Here is a 22,547-nt window from a genome sequence, read left to right on the forward strand (position 1 = left end):
TGTTTTGTAACATCAGAAATGTGTTTACTCCCATTTCAAACAATTTAATGCATTGTTGCTGAATCAAAATACCAAATAAATAAATAAATCTTACTTGACCTCAAACTTTTGAATGGTAGTGTATAAGAATTATACAATAGCTTACTTTTTATATTGCTAGAAATGTCTGATGACTTGATTTTGGCAGGCTCTGAAGAAGAACTGGGACGAGCTTCATCACCAGTACCAAGGCCTCTCTGTTGTCACAGACACAGCTCCAAAAAAATATAGGAAGGAGCGTCTGGAGCAGGAAATGAAGCAGCTGGAGAAAGATATTGAGCTGATTGAGCGACACAAAACCATCTACATTGCTAATAACTGAGCATGATGTTAGCTAGTGAACTAGCCCTGAATTCAGCAAATATCCAAGAACAACATTTGAAACGGGCAAAACTGCCACAGTGTCTTTGCTTGTCCTCTCTTATGGTACTTCAGAAATATTTTGAAAGGCTTTTGAAGAGCTTTACAACAATACGTCTGAGTGCAATAAAGATCACTTTAGATCAACTCAATAGTCTCTGAGCGATTTAATCCATTTAAACTCAACATGAAATCAAAATGAACCACATTTATTTTCTTAAAGGGGTCAAATGATGCGATTTAAATTTTTCCTTTCTCTTTGAAGTGTTACAAGCTCTTGGTGCATAAAGAAGATCTGTAAAGTTGCAAAGACTAAAGTCTCAAATCCAAAGAGATATTCTTTATGAAAGTTAAGAGTCAACCACGCCTACCTAAAACGGCTCGTTCTAACATGCCCCCACATATCTACCTCACTATGTGGGAAAATTTGCATAACGCCGCCCAAATGTTCACGCAAAGACAGAAGGCGCAACTTTTATTCTCGCTGTAGTGTTGTTCCTGCCGCCATGTCGTGAAGGCACTGTGTGTGTCGTTTTGAAAACGAAACTACTTTGGTTGGCCTTCCAAAAGAGGACGATATCCGCTTCATCATGCCTGGAGCTGATCCGTGCTGGTCGCTGTGAGGAAATACATCAACTTCGTGCTATGGATCGCCGGATTGGCTTTCACCGTGGACGAAGCGGAGTCCAGCCCGGGGTCGTCACATGTGGTTGCCCCTTCGTCGAATCCGCCGACCGCGCCGTTCTCAAGCCTGCCGGCCTCCACTCACTATAGCCGCTGGCCTCCGCTCACTCTTAAATTTTATGTTTACGCGGCACGATGCAACGCGCAAGAAGACAGTATAAGTCATTATAATCCGTAATTATGTCCCCACTGGATGCAACAAATGCCTCGTTTATAATGGGTTTTAATGTTTTTGAATCGTCGCTCCGGCCGGACAGGGCATCACAGTATGGTAAGGGGCGTAACATTTCTGTCACACGCTTGAGGTATTCGGCCAATCACAACGCACTGGATAGCTGGCCAATCAGAGCACACCTTGCTTTTCCGAACGATGAGCTTTGTAAAACTCAACGCGTTTCAGAAAGGCGGGGCATAGAGGAGAAACAATAATGTACATTATGTGGAAAATAATGTGTTTTTTTTTTACTTTAAACCGCATAAACACATTTCATTACACCAAATACACAAAATAATGTTATTTTTAGCAACATCATATGACCCCTTTAATAAGGTATGTTTCTGGTCTTGTTCATGATTCATCAGTGAATATTATTCAAAAAAATATAATAATGTCTTAATGTTTTATCAGAACATTTATCACCAAGGCTGCATTTATTTGATCATGAATGAATGAATACATAAACAATTAAAATCTTACAAAGTTTTGATCAGAAGTGTAAAATTGTTTGTTGAACCTACTTTTTTTTCTCTCTCTCTGATGTTGAATATTGTAATTATCAGGAAATATGCATTGGTGTTGATTATTAGTCATTTTATTACAATGTAGTGTTATACTCTTGTCAGGACAAACATTATAACACTTAGATTACTGTATCTTTGCATTCAGAGTATTTCAGAAAATTCAGAGCAATAAGCGAGTCTTTCATGAAGGAGATTCTAAAGTATCTGTTCTCCAGTAATGAGCAGCATGACTTCAGCTAAACATCTAATGTGACGCATGTGAAAGAACAAAATACTATTTCTAAAGCCATAAAAAAAATAAAAAATAAAATAAAATTTGCCCATGTCTATCAAAAAAGAAAGTATTTTGATAATGAAAACATTCTAAACACCTCCCACTCTGTTTATTCATGTAAAATGGGTGGGTGCACAAACGTCTGGTCCTCTCTCAGTAAGTATCACAGTTTAATTCACTCTCACACATACGAGCACTGACATGGCAGCTGACCAGAGAAAAGAACCAGGCGTTGTGGTAAATATGCCGAACATGTTGGATTTTGTTCATTACAATTAGACCTAAAAGCTTGTTAAATTTGCATTCTCACTTAGTGATTTTCTTTTTGCATTTTGTCATTCTACTTACACTAATCCCTACTATGAACTGTTTAATTTTCTATTCTGTCTTTGGTTGTTGGTTTAGATTAAAGACGGCTGGGCAGGTTACAGTTTGGAGCTGTTTAATTATCCTGAGCATTACCGGGGTGATCTGGAGTGTGTGTACATCCCTCATGGAGTCATTATGAACAGGTAACCACTCTGATGGACACAGATCACCTCCTCCACAACAAACGCTCTACATAAAAAATATAAGGCAGCGATTATTGAAATGCACATGCATTCTCTCTCATGCTCTATTAATTTGTCTCATTCAAATGTAGTATCGCAGTTATACTGAATAGAGTTTAAAGGGATCTTTTTCTTAGGAGAAAAATCTGAGGAGCGGAGTACTTAAGCAAAATGTTTATGAGAAGCAATTAAGATATTAATAAGAACTCATTGTGATTTTTTCTTCTAACTACTAAATATTTATGTTACTTAAATATGTCTGTCATTTTGTATTGAAAACCATAAACAATATTGCTAAATGCTATTAAATATTTGTGCTTTCCTTTGTATTGAAAAAAAAAGGAAAGTTTATATTCTGAACTATTCATTGGAATCATTGTTTAGTCTTGTGCTTTCCAAGCTCCACAATCACATTCCAAAGAAAATTGGGTTGATTTACAACTCGCCCTATTAGCTTCATGTGACTCTTAAATCTAATTTCTGAAATCGCATGACCTCCTCACACACACACACACACACACACACACACTCACAGTTTGTGACATTGTGATCTAATGTGATTTGTAGGATCGAGTGTCTGGCCAGAGATATCCTTGAAGACATCGGACATCATGATCTGATGGTTCTGTGTGTTCTGAAGGGAGGATACAAGTTCTGTTCTGACCTGGTGGAGTCGATTAAAGCTCAGAGCCACAGCGCCAACAGAAGACTGACCACCAGAGTAGAGTTCATCCGCTTCAAGAGCTATCAGGTGAGGAAACACAGAAATCATAAGCATAATAGCCAAAACTATTTCTGTTTGATAGCAGAGAGTCATGTTTCTTAGTGTATATCTACAACACATCAGTACTAAAAGTGTTCAGATAGTTTAGTTCAGATAAAAACACACCCCTCAAATTAACTCTTTTTTTTTTAATCCCAGAAATGACCAAACTGGAAAATAATAATAATACACTGCAAACTAACATTTTGTAAATGCTCAGAATTAAAGAGGCCATCATTGTCTGTAATCAGCAGATGCTGTGAGGTAATATTCATGCAAATTGAAATTTTCAGAGAATGAATGGATGCTCTGTACCCAATATAAGGTCGGGTTTGAATTTTTAGGCTTACTCAAAAAAAAATAAAAATTAAAAAATTAAAAATTTAATAAAATAAAATAAACTTAAATAGGCCTAATATAGAGAAAGTTTTATTTTTATTTTATTTATTTTTTAATTTCAGATACAGTATTGTCTAATTTTCATGCAGTTTAATTTGATGTAGCTTACTAAAATAACTAAAACTGAAACTAAAATACTAAATAATAATAAAAAACATTCAAAACAACAAAAACGGCAAAAACACACAACACAATTAGTAAAACTTTAACATTAACATCAGAATGGAAAAAAGCACCGCACACAAATTTATTTATTTACACAAATAAAGACAAAAACAGAAAATGCCTCTAATAAACAATATTAATAAATGTTTTAGTCTGGGACCTTATAAATTGATCCCTTTGATGAATTGGTTCAAAATGACTGATTCACCCATTCAAATTCATTTTGTAGTACATATTTTAGTTAAATGCTACTGTTTTATCAACATGTTTCTGTTAGGTTATTAATATGAAATGTTTTTTTGCAGTGATTTCACTCACCTCACAGTCTTTGCTCCCAATATTCTCACATTTACAAATCCTTTGCTAATAGTTTACATCAGTTATTTAAGAACCGATTCTTTTAAATGTCATCAGCTAACTGACTGATAAGTCAGCAGATGGCGCTGTTTGCACAATTTAGTCCAAAGACATGCCCTTTCGTGTGTGTGTGTGTGTGTGTGTGTGTGTGTGTGTGTGTGTGTGTGTGCGCGTCTTTAAATGCAAATAACACCACTGTAGTAATCAAACTTGTCTTTTAGTACATATTATCAAAATAAGTGTCTATCTACAACTGAAATACACAAAGAGAATCCACTCTGAGGATACAGTAAAGGTCAAATTGTTCTGTCATGGCTGGGTGGGTCTTCAAAGTCAGGTGATTTACTCATGGGCCCCTGAGGAGCCTCTAGTCCATCAGCCAGTGGCTCCACTTCCTGTCTGAACACAACCGAACCAGAACTTTCATCTCAAGCACAGAAGAGCCACTTCACCCCTTCACAGAAGATCAACTTGACCCTGAGCAGAGGACGCAACCCAATTGTCTCATCAGACAAAAGCAGCTTCTGTCCGGCATACAGCAGTCGATTGTGTCCGCGGTGCTCATGTCTGTACAGTAGAGACTGTAAGATCATATGTGCTGACAGGGCCACAGCAGGGGCCTTTTAACATCCATCTCTGTGTTTTCCTCACTGTGTGTTTTACAGAATGACCATTCCACTGAAGATATGCACATTATTGGACCAGATGACCTCTCCATGCTGAAAGGGAAGGTATTATACCAGTTTTTTTTTTTTTTTGGTAAAAAGAAAGCGTTAAAATGAGCGTTATTATCAGTGATTAAGGCAATATTGCTCATGCAGTATTTAGGGATAGTGATTTGAACAACCCCTATTAAACGTACCAATGATACAAACATGAATGATACCTCAAATCAGATTGTGGCTTTTTGAACAGAGTTGGTATTACTTTTCTTAGGGTAGGTACTTTTACATGACGACAATTGTACTAAAAATGTACGAAAAGTTTTTCCTTTGCATTTTTGAAAAGATTCATATACAGACGACAACGTTGTCAAAATGATCCCTGTTCACAAAAACAACTAAAAACCAAGTACAGTACAAAACCCAGTATAGGTCAAAAACTCCACCCTCTCCATTTAAATGAATGGGATGTAAGCCCGCCAAAAAATTACACTTTTTACACTTTTACACTTCATTTTACGTTATGTTTCCATCATTTTATTTAGGTAGTTCTTATCATGCTCGATATATATATACATACTCAAGTTCCAAATGAATCATTACTGCACAGATATGGCCTCCAAATGAATCACTACTGTACAGACTCGGGCTCCAAATGAATCACTACTGCACATACTCTGGTTCCAAATGAATCACTACTGCACATACTCTGGTTCCAAATGAATCACTACTGTACAGACTCTGGCTCCAAATGAACAACTACTGAATAGACTCGGGCTCCAAATGAACCACTACTGTGCAGACTCTGGCTCCAAATGAACAACTACTGAACAGACTCTGCCTCCAAATGAACCACTACTGCGTAGATTCGGCCTCCAAATGAACCACTAGTGAACAGACTCAGTATCCAAATGCACCACTACTGCAAAGACTCGGCCTCTAAATGAACCACTACTGCGCAGACTCGGGCTCCAAATGAACCACTACTGAACAGAATCTGGCTCCAAATGAACCCCCACTGAACAGACTCGGCCTCCAAATGAACCACTACTGCGCAGAATCTGGCTCCAAATGAACCACCACTGAACAGACTCGGCCTCCAAATGAACCACTACTGCGCAGACTCTGCCTCCAAATGAAGCACTACTGAACAGACTCAGCGTCCAAATGAACCACTACTGCAATGACTCGGCCTCTAAATGAACCACTACTGTGCAGACTCGGGCTCCAAATGAACCACTACTGCGCAGACTCTGGCTCTACTGCGCTGAACAGTACAGTCTGGCTCTACTACTGAACAGACTCAGCGTCCAAATGAACCACTACTGCGCAGACTCTGTCTCCAAATGAACCACTACTGCTCAGACTCGGGCTCCAAATGAACCACTACTGAACAGACTCTGTCTCCAAATGAACCACTACTGCGCAGACTCTGTCTCCAAATGAACCACTACTGCGCAGACTCTGTCTCCAAATGAACCACTACTGCGCAGACTCTACCTCCAAATGAACCACTACTGCGGTTTTAGTACCCGGGGAACTGCGCTGGTGGCTAGTTCCTGTAACTTGAGTTCCTATAACCACCCAAAGCGAAAGCCCCTTAAAATATCTTAGAGACTTAGAGGTGGACCCTTTTGACTTGGGCCAGTAAACAACCAATTAGAACAAATGAACCACTACTGCGCAGAATCTGGCTCCAAATGAACCACTACTGCACAGACTCTGACTCCAAATGACATCATCCAAGATGACAGCTGCCATACTGGGATGTTTTGGCTTCACTTTTCTATAGTGGAAGGAAATAGAGATGCGTCGTCCATCTTTTTTTACAGTCTGTGCTAAAAACTCTGTATTATCCATGCCAGGCCAGTAGTTGGCGATGTCACTTTGGCATTTTCCAAATAGTCATCTTTGTAGTTTACACAGAGTGGGCCCTATTATACACCTGGCGCAATGCAGCTCCAGGCGCGACACAAGTGTTTTTTGCTAGTTTCAGCCTGACGCAGTTATCATTTTCACGTCCTGCGCCATGCTGTTTAAATAACAAATGCATTTGCGCCCATTTGTGCGCCCATGGGCGTGCTGGTCTGAAAACGAAGTGTGTTCAGGCGCATTGCTCGCGTATTGCTATTTTGAGCCAACTAAAATAGACTGTGCCATTGACCAACTAAAACCTGGTCTAAAGTCAATGCCGCAGTAGTTTTTTTGTTATTTAAAGAGCGCGTTAGTATGGGCGGGTCCACAGCGCGCGTACACTCTGCTTATTACACACTCAGTGTGTTCAGGCGCATTGCTTGCGTATTCCTATTTTGAGGCAACTAAAATAGACTGCGCCACTGACCAACTAAAACCTGGTCTAAAGTCAATGGCGCAGTAGTTTTTTTGTTATTTAAAGAGCGCGTTAGTATAGGTGGGTCCACAGCGCGCGTACACTCTGCTTATTACACACTCAGGGACGCACAGCAGCACACAAGCATGCCAAATATTAAAAATGAAAGGATTACAATGTAAAAGATTATTATTGTGTAGGCTACATAAATATAAAAATGCCTACATGTCATAATGGATAGTCATTACATGTATCAGAATTATGCTACCTATTTCCTCGCGCACAAGCAGCTCCGTTTCCTTTCTGGAGACGCGTTCAGTCTTTGCGCTTGCAAATTCTGCCATGTAAATAGGGAATCCACCATGGCACGAGTGCAACTGGCTCTTAAAGGGAATGGGAGATGAGACTCTGATTGGTTTATTGCACGTTATGCCCAAAACACACCCATTACTCATTAAGAGAATAGGGACAACCCTTTTAGACCATGCACCGGGCATACTACCATTTTTCCCATCGTTAAACATCGTTTTCGTTTTAGCAAACGTGGATTTGGACAGAAAGTTGCTTGGTTTGCCTCAGGTCTTTTCTTAAATGTAAAGATACTTCATTGTTTGGCAAATTTTTCAAACTCAATTAATTTCAATATAAAACCTTACAATCAGAAATTTAAAAAAAGATGGACTGATACCAAAGTCCAGGCACTTCTCTGTCCTCCATCGTCCATTTGTTGACGATGTTGAATGCCCAGTTTACATCAGTTCAGAGTTCCTACTGGTGGTGCAAATGCAACCAAAATTTAGTACCCGGGGAACTGCGCTGGTGGCTAGTTCCTGTAACTGAGTTCCTATAACCACCCAAAGCGAAAGCCCCTTAAAATATCTTAGAGACTTAGAGGTGGACCCTTTTGACTTGGGCCAGTAAACAACCAATTAGAACACTCTAATACCCATATCACCAAGCAACATCCTACTACCCAGAATGCCCTAGCAACTGCCTTGGAGTACACTAAAAAACTTTAGAGCAACATCATATTAACCACATAGTAATTTCCTAGTATCCAGCTGGTTAACAGCTATAAGCAAACATCCTGGAAGCAAGACCATTCATAAAAAAAAAAAAAAAACCTAGTCATGCTATTAAGAGTCCATTCCACTTCTCTGTAAATGCAAAGGAATTAAATTGTTTTGTTTTAATAGTACACCCGCTCTCAGTACAATGCGTGAAGCAAGCCTTAATATGTTCCAAAAAGTCAAGTGTATAAAATTCCAGAACAAACACACACACACACACACACACACACAACCTAGAACATTCAAACTAGTTGTGTAATAATTTTCGCTGTAGCAGTTTGTGTGTGATTTTCATGATTACACTGTATCAGGGTGTCTGATGAATTGATTGTGTATCTGTATGGATCTTGGATCAGGGGTTGCTCTAACAGCAGACTGTTAAATGTGTTAGTGTGTTTAGTGAGAAAGTTCATACAGCTTCTAAGGCTGATTTTTTCAACAACAAACCACATCATTGTGTCCCTTCAGAAGAGTTCTGAGACCTTGTAAAGCTGATACATTTCTGAACTACCAGGACTAGAAAAGTATCATAGTTTCCACAACAATATTAAGCACCACAGTTGTTTTGAACATTGATAATATTAATAAGTGTTTCATAAGCAGTAAACAGCATATTAGAATGATTTCTGAAGGATCATGTGACACTGAAGATTCTGGAGAAATGATCACAGGAATACATTTATTACATTTACAATATACATTTATATCACATTTCTACAGCTTACAGTAGGTGTACAAGAAAATACATGACCCATGAAGTTCTTATGATATGAAAAAAGGGTTAAAATATGAATAAATGAACCAAAAGTCTAAATGAAACTGTTAATGTGGCATTATATTAATCATTGTATGTAACTGAAGTCTATGTCATTTTTCTGATGATATCCGGATTCTTTTTTGGATGTTGTTTAAAATGTTTGCATTCTCTAAATTCTGACACATTCTCTCTCTCTCTCTCTCTCTCTCTCTCTCTCTCTCTCTTCTTTACACATGCCATACAGAATGTCTTGATTGTGGAGGTAAGATGGTGTGTATGTGTGTGTGTTTATTGCATGTTTAAAAAGTATGCAGATACGGTCATTAAATGTTATCACAACACAGATGAACTGTAATTATATTTAAGGTGAAAAAATAGAAAACAATCATAAAAACACACATGATAAGCCAGCTGAAATAAAAGTACAAGAGAGAAGCAAACAGAGGTTGTTATGAATCATTCCCATTGCACATGTACAGGGTAGTCTGGGTTGTGTCTGGAAAACAATAGAGTAGAAAGGTATTTTCCTTTCAGATCTGATTTCATATCAGACATTTTCCAGTCTGGAATCACCCGTGTAGATCACTCTATCACATGAGCTGTTGCATTAAATACAAACAGTGCTGTTGATCACTTTTTTCCCGTAACCTTTGGGTCTGTTTTGTTCATTGTTATAAACTCTCATTATGAGTTGTGTGCCAATTTCCATTCTTCTTTTATTTACTGTGTGGTTCATTTGTAAGTTAAACACTCATTTTCTCTTACTCTGAAAAATTTGCTCTGTTATAAAAAGCATCATATTATAGCTGCACTAAAGACATGAAGCTGTCAGAATGCATGCATTGTTAGCTTCAAAACGTCAAACTCTTTTGAGGTCAATTGTGAATTTTTCTTGTGTGCTTCATGTAAAGAATGACATTTGTATGGCTTGCAAATTTGCTCTTTGTGTGGGGTACAAGTAATCACTTATGAGCAAACCCACATGGAATCTGCACCTGCAGAACTCCACAGGAAGACAGAATTCAAATAGCCAGCTTATTAGAACAGAGCTTTTGTCTCATGTATCACCATATATCCATTCCAGTGTAATCGTATATGTATTCATTTCTTCACAGGCAATAGTGGACACAGGAAAGACCATGAGAGCCCTTCTACAGCACGTGGAGACTTTCCAGCCCAAAATGGTTAAAGCTGCAGGGTGAGATCAGAGGGGGAATTACTTTAAAACACTGTAAGAGGATGCACAGCCTGAGAACGAATCTAGAGAGGCAGATTGTGACATTTTCGTCATTCTGAATGAGATCTAATGGAGGTTAAGGGTTTCGTTAGTGCTGTTAATGTGTCCCTGTGTCTCCTCACTCAGGCTGCTGGTGAAGAGGGTTCCTCACGGGACGGCGGAGCTCCCAGACTGTGAGTGATCAAGGGTGCTCAAACACTACTTCTGGCCTGCAGAAATGGGCCGTAATGAATCACAATATCACACAGGGAATAGAGTGATTATCTGAACATGACTGCGATTAGTGTGATCTGGTTATTTATGTTTCTCTGCAGATGTTGGATTTGTCGTTCCTAATCGTTTTGTGGTGGGTTACGCTCTGGACTACAACGAGTACTTCAGAGACCTCAATGTAAGTTCATGTCTATTTTTTTTTAGTTCTATGACATTTTAGAAATAAAATGATGAGAAACTTTGATTTTGAAACCCCACAAAAAGTACCGAAGAGAGTACAGTTGTTGTTTTTTGGACTTGGTATCATGGTAGTACCTAATTTTTTGATCCAGAACTCTGTTTGTAACATTGCAGGAAGGAGTTAGCTGAAATGAAGATTTATATACAGCAGTATTTTATTTAAATCAAGAAGATAATTCAAGATGAAAACAGCAACCAAACAGCTTTACAAAACTAAGACAATTACCAGAAAACTGAAGAGAAACACAAGGCTAGATATTTTCAGAGGTAAATGAGGAACTAAACAAGACACAGGTGAACATAATCAGAAAACATAATAGTAATGGTGCGTTTAAGTCATGTTGGATAGATCGTATTTACGAGTTGAACGCACATGAACGCCACCACAAAGTCGTTATTACGAGTGGGAAACTCGAAATTTTCTTTAAGCCCCGAGTTGGGGGCGTGTCAATGAGAAACATAGCGGAATCGATGGATGCAACGTCTGTAGTTGACGGTAAATTTTTGTTTAAATTGATAGTTTAGTTGTCCTATAAACTTAAATTGGTCATGTTCTTGTTACGCAGCTAGTTAATGAAATCCAAGTAAAAAAAATGCTATCATTTTTGCACCTATAGGTGAAAAATATTTTGATTTGCCATGTTGCATTTAGCTATCTCTGTATTTTAGCGTTTGTTGATGCTGAAAATCAGTTATACTGGGATCCTGGTCTAAAAAAAATATTAAAAACGCAAAACACACCTGATGCGATTTCTTTGCTCTTCGTTTTCTATAAGCAGAGTTAACAGACCCTGTTTGTATTTTCTTGTAATTTATTAAAAGAAGGTACACCGCCATCTTGTGCCGACTAAACTAACTTGAACACACCTGACGTCATAATTACGACTTGTCAACTCGTAAGTACGAACGTCCCAGGAGGACTTGAACGCAGCATAACTATGGAAGCAAACTCAAAGAAAACACAGGCAGAGAGAACAGAAACAATGGAACATAAATATCTTTCAAAATAAAAGTCTCAAGACCCATTTTTACCAAGGACAATAGCTTTAACAACAATGAAAACTATAAAGTTTTAATTATTGTTCCAATTCTATGAGGATAGGGGAGTCCACATCACAGCTATAACGATATCGACACAGGAATGATATCAATTGAATCATTTTCAAAATGTTTTTTTTTTCCAGCTGATGAATGATAAAAACATTGACAGCAATCAGTATCCACACAACTTTAAAACGCTTTAGAACTTAAAGCAGCAGGAGACAAAACGGCAGTGCACGCTTATATTAAACAGAACAATATTGTGCGTTGGTGTGGATGCTTATGCTTATCATTATAATTATTCTCGGTGTGGACAGACCTTTAAACAGGTACAGTATAACATGACACTTATTTCTGGAGCCACAGGAAAATGCAACTCACTCCCTTAGCAATTCGTAACTATTTTACAGTTTGGCAAATTGATGGCTAATTTGTATGAATTAGTGTAATTTATTTAATACTTTTTGTATCATCAGCTTAAGCCCCACGTTAGGGCCTGGAACTTGATGCTTACTTTTTTTTTTGTACAAAGGCAGTGGCAATAGATACTATTTACACTAAGTGCAAACAGCAACAGATGCTATTTACACAAAGTGAAAATAGCGATAGACTCTATTTACACTATTTAGTAGCATTTTTTTTTGCAATAATATTAGATGCTATTTATACTGCGTAGTGCAACTGGCAGATATTTGCACCTCAGTATTGTAGTACATTATAAAACAGTATGCAATAACAATGTATTGAGTGTAAATAATAATTTTTATTACATTTATTACATTTTTATTGTCTCTTCTTGGGACAATAAAGCCATCCCTACACCTGCCCCTAGCCGAAAAACACCCATGAGGCACTTTGTTTTCTTCATTCATTTTATTGAAAATAAATGCCTTTCCAGTCTGATATGTGATGTGAAAAGGGAGAAGGAGGAGTTCGGCAAAAGGCAGATTTGAACTCAGGTTGATCGCGTCAAAAAGTCACTGCTACGTGATTTACCACCTACCACTGGAACTGTTATTCAGCAGACCTTTTTTGTAATGTTGTAGAGCCCAACCACAAGTTGGTGGGCGGAGTTAGTGTAAATAGCCTCTGGCAACAAGGTAAATAGACACTCCTTTAAATCATTTCAATACGATCAGATTGTATGAATTTGTGCAATATCGCCTCCTCGTAAAAATAGGTTCAATTGGTGTAGTTATTTACCAGCAGGGCCAAACTTTTACCCCTTGGAATAGCCCAACTTAACAACATTGACTTAATTTGTTTCAAATGCATCAAAACACAGCACAACCAAAAACCTGAAATTATAGACAGAAAAAAAAGGAAAAGGTTTAAAGCTGCATAAAAAGGCCTACCCACATCAAAGCTTGTCATACAACATTATATAAGACATGATCTTCACAGTCATCTAAACCTGTAGCTTGAATGTCAGCGCTGAGTGTTGAGCGGGACTTGGTGAACATCCAAATGAAATCTGGCATGCAGCACAGCATTCATCTTTCCTAGAAAACTCTAATCAGCCTCCCACATCACGTGTACAAGCCCCTCCTGCAGTTGTAAATGTGATGGAAAACATCTTTCTGTCACACTGCAGACAAGCAGAAGCAAACGCTTTGCTGCGTTATTTCTACAGTTTTATTTTCTGCTTTATTTATTGCTCGACTCACGTAAACGATTTCTTCCCCTTCACAGCACATCTGCGTCATCAGTGAGATGGGGAAACAGAAATATAAAGTGTGACAAAACTCCTCTTTCAAGAGGAATGGACATTTATATTACCATAACAGATGAAAAACTCGTTTTGACAAGACTCCTGTGCTCTCAAATCAGAGATAAATCTGATCTCTCAAATCTGATATCTGTAACTGACATGCTGAATTATGTTTGAAATACTATATAATATATTTTGCATGAATTGGGTAAAGTCACATCACAGTACTAACGTGATATGATGTGGAAAACAGACTTAATGTGTGCCATTTTATATGCTGTATAAGAGCGCAGCTGTTCGTTTTTGTCCTATTTAGAAGATATTTGTTTGACAGACCATCCATGCCACTGAAGACATCTTATACTTTTCAAGCATACAAAATGCTTGCTGGTTTGATGATGACAACACTTCTTTCTTTTCATTGTTTTTAAAAAGTGTAATGATATTGCAATAGTTCCTTGTCAATAAAATGTCAGTGATTTCTTGATGTCTTTGTAACAGACATCAGGGTGTAGCAGATATATTCCATCTGTTGAGGAGACATTACAGATTAATAGCATAAACAAGTTGTATATCCTTCCATCAATTCCATGGATACTGAAGTCTATCCCAGCATCTCGGGCTTTAAAAAAACATGTTAATATATATATATATATATATATATATATCTCATACAAAATGCATGTTATTGTATTTTTAGTACTGTAGTAGTGATATTTCACATAAAATATGTTTACATGTACTCTTCAAGAGACAATAATAGTTGAATTTATAAAAATTACCCCGTTCAAAAGTTTACATCCCCTTGATTCTTAATGCTGTGTTCTTACCTGAATGATCTGCAGCGGGTTTTTTTTTTTTAGTGATTGTTGTTCATAAGTCCCTTGTTTGTCCTGAACAGTTAAACTGCCTGCTGTTCTTCAGAAAAATCCTTCATGTTCCACAAATTCTTTGGTTTTGCAGCATTTTTGTGTATTAAACATGTTAATATATATATATATATATATATATATCTCATACAAAATGCATGTTATTGTATTTTTAGTACTGTAGTAGTGATATTTCACATAAAATATGTTTACATGTACTCTTCAAGAGACAATAATAGTTGAATTTATAAAAATTACCCCGTTCAAAAGTTTACATCCCCTTGATTCTTAATGCTGTGTTCTTACCTGAATGATCTGCAGCGGGTTTTTTTTTTTTAGTGATTGTTGTTCATAAGTCCCTTGTTTGTCCTGAACAGTTAAACTGCCTGCTGTTCTTCAGAAAAATCCTTCATGTTCCACAAATTCTTTGGTTTTGCAGCATTTTTGTGTATTTGAACCCTGTTCAACAATGACTGTATGATATTGAGATCCATCTTTTCACACTGAGGACAACTGAGGGACTCATATACAACTATTACAGAAGGTTCAAATGCTCATTGATGTTGCAGAAGGAAAGACGATGCATCAAGAGCTGGGGGGGTGAAAACTTTTGAACAGAATGGAGATGTGTACATTTTTCTTATTTTGCCAAAATATCATATTTTTTCATTTAGTACTGCCCTTCAGAGGCTACAGAACTTACAACTTACAGAATTTAAAGGATCTGCTGCTAGTGGTGCTAGAGACAGGACAAGTTCAGAGGTCTTGTGGAGTCCATGCCTTGACACATCAGAGCTGTTTTGGAAGCACGAAAGGAACTTACACAATATTAGTGGTTTTAATTGCTCATTGATGCTGCAGAAGGAAAGACGATGCATCAAGAGCTGGGGGGGTGAAAACTTTTGAACAGAATGGAGATGTGTACATTTTTCTTATTTTGCCAAAATATCATATTTTTTCATTTAGTACTGCCCTTCAGAGGCTACAGAACTTACAACTTACAGAATTTAAAGGATCTGCTGCTAGTGGTGCTAGAGACAGGACAAGTTCAGAGGTCTTGTGGAGTCCATGCCTTGACACATCAGAGCTGTTTTGGAAGCACGAAAGGAACTTACACAATATTAGTGGTTTTAATGTTGTAGCTGTTCAGTGGATAAAATTGATAAAACCTGATCTTTGCAAAAAAAAAAAAAAAAACAGGTAATGTTATTGAAGAATATTAATAAAGAAAACAATGCATTGTTTTCTTTGTAACGGAGTACTGATGTCTTCTACAAAGAACACAAAAATAATGTATTTCTTATGTTCAAAACAATATGACAACAAACAAATAAATACATGCCTTCAGCTTTTTTGTTGGGTTCCAGAAAGATGTATTTGCACACTACAAACTAGCGCTAAATAAAGAACATCTGAAAAGCCCTAAATAAAGATGATTTATTAGCAATTTCTATGGAAACTTTGGATGGTGCCGTTTTCCCCAGTGTTTTGCCTGAGGTTTGACCTCTTTGTCAGTGTACAACCAGACAAAACCAACATCAGGGTTTGATTTAATTTACAACCTGCTGTGGTTATCTCACATCTCAGACAAGCAATGAATTCACTGGAAATTTACTGCGCAAATACACAACTCAAAGCTGATGTTCCCCGAGAATCCTGAAAAATCTCGTTTCTGCTCATCTGCTTTGGATCTGCTGTCCTACAGGCAATCCGCTTGAAAAGTCTAGCTCTTGAATTCAATAAGTAAGCAAAACGGACGCTAACACCTTCAAGGGCATTAGATAACACAACCCAAGGTGACCTTACAATGACTTTTCTTATATGTGACATTATATCTGAAACTATATGGACTAATCCACTGTCAAAAAAATATTTTTTGAGTCTGGTTTTGATATTGTCCTACATGGTTGGTTTAAAGTGTCGAGTGAGAGCTGTTTGTGCCTCACACCGAGCTTTCCATGACTCAGTCTGGGCGCCAGCCGGGTACAAATGCCAACAGCCGCCATCTGCCATCAGTTACTGCACCTCATGACTGGAGAATGCAGTGCTGCACTGGAGACACAAAACGTTTTATTTCATTAGATCAGTCAGTGGGTCATAGCAATGCATGAAGATATTATTTGTCTTACAAAAGACTAAGGCTTATTTGTGTTTAAAGATCCCATTAAATGGTCTGTCGAAAGCAATTTTCTGTTGTGTATTTACAGTCCCTTTGCAGGCCTGTGTGATTCTATCTATCTATCTATCTATCTATCTATCTATCTATCTATCTATCTATCTGTCTATCTATCACAATTGTGTACATATTGCACATACATAGTACATATATTCTAATGTGTGTGTGTATGTGTGTGTGTAAAACACAGTACCATATTTTATCACATGAACATCTATATAAAAAGTGCATCATTGAATATAAAATGACATTACGATATATAAATAAATACATTACATATTTTTCAAGATCTGAAAAGCATCAATTCCCCATGTATTGCTCAATATATTGTAATATATTATTAACACAATATATTATTCTGTATATTTAATATACGTTAAATAATTTAATATATTGATCATTAATACATAAGGAATATATTTTCTTTTTCTAGTTATATTTTCCATTTTCTATATGGGCTGAAAGCGAAGTCAGTAGGAAAACATGGAAAAGCAGGCCAGAGAAAAGTGCTGTATGAGTTCGCTCACGGACACAGCAAGCTGGGACTGGTTTGTAATTTGCAAAAGGTTTAACATGCAGTTTTGTACAGCTACAAAACGTAGAAGGAAAAGACAGTCAAATCTCAAATTCACAATGTACAATGTATCATGTTGCTTTTCTATACAGTACAACGTTACAGGCCTCAGTATATGTGTTATGGGCTAAATGCCCCTTATGTAAGTGAAGGACTAACAGAGCTCTCTTAGTTCCAGCTCGAGTATCTGATGTATAGCAACAGATTACAGAAGAGGAAAATCCACCTCTTGTCCCCCTGAATTAAAAGGCATTTTGGGTATATGTGACAGAACTGACAAAGTCACTCTTTGTTGGCTTGGCTGTGACTCGCTTGCTCTTATCCAACATCAGCACTTAGGAACGGTTAACTTACCTAGCTGATAAATGCTCTACACCTCTGTGGGAACCTGGCGGCCTCTCTCCCAGCAGCCTAAAACAAGATCCGCTGAATGACAGACAAAGAGATGGGCGAGTTTCTCATGCTGGGTCTCTGAGGTACAACATCACCAGAGGAGCATGGTAAGAAAAAGACTATGTACAAAAGACACAATAATGAAACACTGCACCTTCACATGTATGCCATGGGACAGAGGATACAATTTCACTTCTCAATGGGTTCCAATGGCCTGGATTTGTGGGTTGAACTAAATGATTTGTGTTGAGGCTATATTTCATAAACTTACATTCTAACTTTCTGTGAAAGTCAGTAATTGGGGGAATAAACAATCATTGATGAATACATATCACAGTTTTGTCATTTGAACTATAAAATTAATTTAACTACTGAAATGTCAACTACCGAGTCTTTAAAGGGATAGATCGCCCAAAAATTAAAATTCTGTCATTAATTATTCACCCTCATGTCATTCCAAACCCGTAAGACCTTCGTTCATCAATAGTTAAATAAAAGTTATTTTAGTTTTTTGCACACAAAAACTATTCTTGTAGCTTCATAAAAGTACGGTTGAACCACTAATGTCACATGCACTATTTTGTCTTTATTCTTGGTACCTTGAACGTGGTAGGATTCTTGCTGTTTATGGAGCGTCAGAAAGCTCTTGGATTTCATCAAAAATATCTTAATTTGTGTTCCAAAGCTGAACGAAGGTCTTACGGGTTTGGAATGACGTGAGGGTGAGTAATCTGAGTAAGTAATGACAGAATTTTTGGGTGAACTATCCCTTTAAGCAAAACCTTCTCTCAGTGAACTAAAAGAAAGGAATTGTTTCACCATTTAGTTTGAATCATAATTTGACTCATTATATACAAGTGCATCTGGAAAGTATTCACTTCCTTCTCCAGATCTGTGCCTCGACACAATCCTGTCTCGGAGGTCTAGACCAGTGGTTCCCAACCCTGGTCCTTGAGGCACCCCAACACTGCACATTTTGCATGTCTCCTTTCTCTGACGCACCAATTTCAGGTAATAAAGTCTCTACTAATGAGTTGATGATCTGAATCAGGTGTGTTTGATTAAGGAGACATGCAAAACGTGCAGTGTTGGGGTGCCTCAAGGACCAGGGTTGGGAACCACTGGTCTAGACAACGCCTTGGACTTCATGGCTTGGATTGTGTTCTGACATGCACTGTTGACTGTGGGACCTTATATAGACAGGTGTGTGCCTTTATAAATCATGTCCAATCAACTGAATTTACCACAGGTGGACTCCAATCAAGTTCTAGAAACATCCCAATGATGATCAGTGGAAACAGGATGCACCTGAGCTCAATTTTGAGTGTCATGGCAAAGGCTGCGAATACTTATGTACATGCGATTTTTATTTATTTTTTTAATTTGCAAAGATTTCAAACAAACTTGTTTCACATTGTCATTATGGGTTATTGTTTGTAGAATTTTGAGGAAAAATATGAATTTAATCTATTTTGGAATAAGGCTGTAACATAACAGAATGTGTGTATATATACAGCGGGTAAAATAAGTGTAGAACATGTCACCATTTTTCTGAGTAAATATATTTCTAGGTGCTGTTGACTTGAAATTTTCACCAGATCTCGGTAACAACCCAAGCAATCCATGATAGATTTCCACATATTTCTTAGTCCTCTCATTAAAAATATCTCTTTTAATTGTTCTCACCATTAAATGTATACTGAAAGAAATGGCTAGATTGCTAGAAAAACTGGCAAGTAACACGCTGAATTAAACGTGAAGGAAGACTCTCCTTGTAAGACGTACTCCAATAATTTGGAGTAATCCAATAAATTGTTTTATTTACAACTTCTAAAAACCTTTTATTAATTTTTTACACTGTATACATATGCTGCCGTTAAACTTAAAATAATCTTGTTTTAAGCATGAATTGTGAATGATTTCTGTTTGTAGAAGATGCATATGAACATCCAATATCAATCAATTTTACTCATAAACCTGTGGAAACACCAGGATTTAAATGTTAATTCTGTTATTAAAAGTAGTGGACCATTATTACTGGTCGTGGCGGCGGTGTTGCAACAATATATAGTGATATTCTCAATGTTACTCAGAAGACAGGATATCCATTCTGTCACCGATGGAGTTTTGGTTCCTTGCCGCTGTCGCCTCTGGCTTGCTTAGTTGGGGACACTTCATTTCCAGCGATACCGTTGACTTGATTGCAAAGATACTATTTAAACTGAGCTGGATGTTGACATCACTGAATTCAATGATGAACTGTCTTTAACTGAAAAATTTGTGTTTACTATTGTCATTTTGCATTATTGACACACTATTTTCCTAATTAATGCTGTTCAGTTGCTTTGACACAATCTGTATTGTTAAAAGCGCTATATAAATAAAGGTGACTTGACTTATTACTGCAGCTAATCTAATTACTGCCGGTCAAGCGTGGAGAGCAACAGATGAAAACTTGTATTATTCACATTATTAATATAATAGTAATAGTATTGTTGCTGTAGCAACTAGGATATCTAACCAAATGCTAGTAAACCTTATATTGTCTTGGTCAATAGTGCACCAGGCCTTCAAAACAATAGGAGAAAAGCTGCTCTTTGAGACTCAGCAGCCTTTTATTTCAGAATGGGTCACAAGAGTTGTCCTATTGTTCCTGATGCATTGTGGTGGAAAGAGGCGAGCAAAACACTGCCCTCCATTGCCTTTGTCCTAAAGCTCCACGCTGCATCCATGCTCTATGCCACTATAATGGAGTTTGAGACTGGAAATGTTCTTTAAACCCAAAAAGACTACATTGGAATGTTAGAAATATTGTTGTAGTATCGTGAGCTGCCATTTTCTCTGAACAGATGCATGTCCAGCTGGTTATGACAAATGCGTAAGATTTATTTTGGAAGGAAGTGTGTACACTATGAGCATAAAAAGCTTAGAATATTACTAAAACGGCATAATAGTTTAATTGCAGGTAAATTCAGCTATTATAATGTCATGTTTTCAAGTGTGCTCAACTTGTGACTTGTGAAAACATTCCAGCCAGTGATATTGCCGCCACTGCTTTGAAGAACTGGATTTGTTTAATCGTGATTACATAAAATACTGCCAAGAACTAGCATTTGGAATAAACTCTTGGAAGAGGATCTGATTATTTTAATTAAACCCAACAGAAAAAAAAAAAAGAGATAATTTGACTGATCGGAAATGTCAATTACTTCCACAAAAAGTTTTCAAGAGAACAAAATGTTTACAGCATGATCTTGATAATATCACTAAAACATTTACTGCTGGCAGTAGAACATCAACACAATTCAAAACCAGGCTTTAAAAACAGGTTTCTGAGCCACTAGTGAATTACACAAGCACTCACAATCCGCATTAATAAATAGTGACTGTAAGTAATTGAGCAGAGAATACATACACATGTGCCTCTTATGTAAGAAGAAATCCGGTTGGTTGAAGTCGACAAGCGTATTTGAATATCGCATCCTATTGGACAACAGGCCGGCGGGCAGTCAGAGGGGGAGGGGCTTCGGAGAGACTGAACGCCAGTCAATGTAGCAAATGTATTTACCTTTGGGAAATCCGAGTCTTTAAGCGAGTCGGTTCGTTTGAACGATTCGTGAGCTGATTCAAAGTAACCGACTCACCAATTTACCAACGTCTTTGAGATACTTTTTTTTTTTATTTATTATTGCTTCTGTTTTAAGTAGGCTTTTAGTTAGGTAATACTAGTGATTATCACTATGCTATATACAGTATTGGGCTAGTTACTCAAAGAATGTAATATATTACTCATTACTAGTTACTCATTTCAAAAGTAATATTGTTACTTTACTTATTACTTTCTGGCAACAGTAATTAGTTACACTACTAGTTACATTACTTTTTCTTCACGTCCCACAGAAGTTGTAACTGTGTTTACTGGCCAACACTGGCTATATACAAGGTTAAGGTTGTGTCAAGTACTGTGTTGTTCATGTCAACCCCTGGAAAATTTACTTTGGAAATGATAGTTTTCATTAATTGTTACACTCTAAAAAATGCTGGGTTAAATATAACCCAGCTATTGGGTTGTTTTGACCCAGCTATTGGGTTGTTTTTGACCCAGCTATTGGGTTGTTTTGACCCAGCTATTGGGTTGTTTTTGACCCAGTGGTTGGGTTGTTTTGACCCAGCTATTGGGTTGTTTTTGACCCAGTGGTTGGGTTGTTTTGACCCAGCTATTGGGTTGTTTTTGACCCAGTGGTTGGGTTGTTTTGACCCAGTTAAACCCAACAGAAAAAAAAAAAGAGATAATTTGACTGATCGGAAATGTCAATTACTTCCACAAAAAGTTTTCAAGAGAACAAAATGTTTACAGCATGATCTTGATAATATCACTAAAACATTTACTGCTGGCAGTAGAACATCAACACAATTCAAAACCAGGCTTTAAAAACAGGTTTCTGAGCCACTAGTGAATTACACAAGCACTCACAATCCGCATGAATAAATAGTGACTGTAAGTAATTGAGCAGAGAATACATACACATGTGCCTCTTATGTAAGAAGAAATCCTGTTGGTTGAAGTCGACAAGCGTATTTGAATATCGCATCCTATTGGACAACAGGCCGGCGGGCAGTCAGAGGGGGAGGGGCTTCGGAGGGACTGAACGCCAGTCAATGTAGCAAATGTATTTACCTTTGGGAAATCCGAGTCTTTAAGCGAGTCGGTTCGTTTGAACGATTCGTGAGCTGATTCAAAGTAACCGACTCACCAATTTACCAACGTCTTTGAGATACTTTTTTTTTTTATTTATTATTGCTTCTGTTTTAAGTAGGCTTTTAGTTAGGTAATACTAGTGATTATCACTATGCTATATACAGTATTGGGCTAGTTACTCAAAGAATGTAATATATTACTCATTACTAGTTACTCATTTCAAAAGTAATATTGTTACTTTAA

The 22,547-nt window shown here is 37.4% G+C and overlaps 2 protein-coding genes and 1 long non-coding RNA gene across 4 annotated transcripts in view; 2 read left to right on the top strand and 1 right to left on the bottom strand.

Annotated features, from left to right (window-relative positions):
- The window catches only part of LOC107664643 (enkurin-like), a 3,085-nt gene extending 2,588 nt beyond the window's left edge, over positions 1–497 (top strand). The window contains exon 5 of the mRNA XM_016455259.1: positions 188–497. Coding sequence (XP_016310745.1) covers positions 188–361 — 174 coding nt within the window. The 3' untranslated portion in view covers positions 362–497. The remainder of the gene's footprint in view (positions 1–187) is intronic.
- Positions 498–2,299: 1,802 nt separating this feature from the next.
- LOC107664644 (phosphoribosyltransferase domain-containing protein 1-like) lies at positions 2,300–11,038 on the top strand. The gene is made up of 9 exons (XM_016455262.1): positions 2,300–2,335; positions 2,504–2,610; positions 3,217–3,400; positions 4,999–5,064; positions 9,396–9,413; positions 10,267–10,349; positions 10,515–10,561; positions 10,703–10,779; positions 10,956–11,038. The coding sequence occupies exons 1-9, from the start codon at positions 2,300–2,302 to the stop codon at positions 10,968–10,970; spliced, it is 633 nt and encodes a 210-aa protein (XP_016310748.1). The 3' UTR covers positions 10,971–11,038.
- A 4,450-nt stretch (positions 11,039–15,488) lies between these two features.
- LOC107664655 (uncharacterized) lies at positions 15,489–18,538 on the bottom strand. 2 transcript variants are annotated; one of them, XR_001631478.1, is made up of 3 exons: positions 18,425–18,538; positions 17,567–17,683; positions 15,489–16,514 (listed from the first exon to the last, which is right to left on the bottom strand). It is a non-coding gene; the product is annotated as an uncharacterized LOC107664655 (long non-coding RNA). The 2 variants fall into 2 exon arrangements; XR_001631477.1 differs by having other exon boundaries at positions 17,567–17,724.
- Between the last annotated feature and the right edge of the window lie 4,009 nt (positions 18,539–22,547).

Source organism: Sinocyclocheilus anshuiensis, unplaced genomic scaffold (genome assembly GCF_001515605.1).
Source record: "Sinocyclocheilus anshuiensis isolate Anshui unplaced genomic scaffold, SAMN03320099.WGS_v1.1 scaffold35, whole genome shotgun sequence".
Taxonomy (NCBI): domain Eukaryota; kingdom Metazoa; phylum Chordata; class Actinopteri; order Cypriniformes; family Cyprinidae; genus Sinocyclocheilus; species Sinocyclocheilus anshuiensis.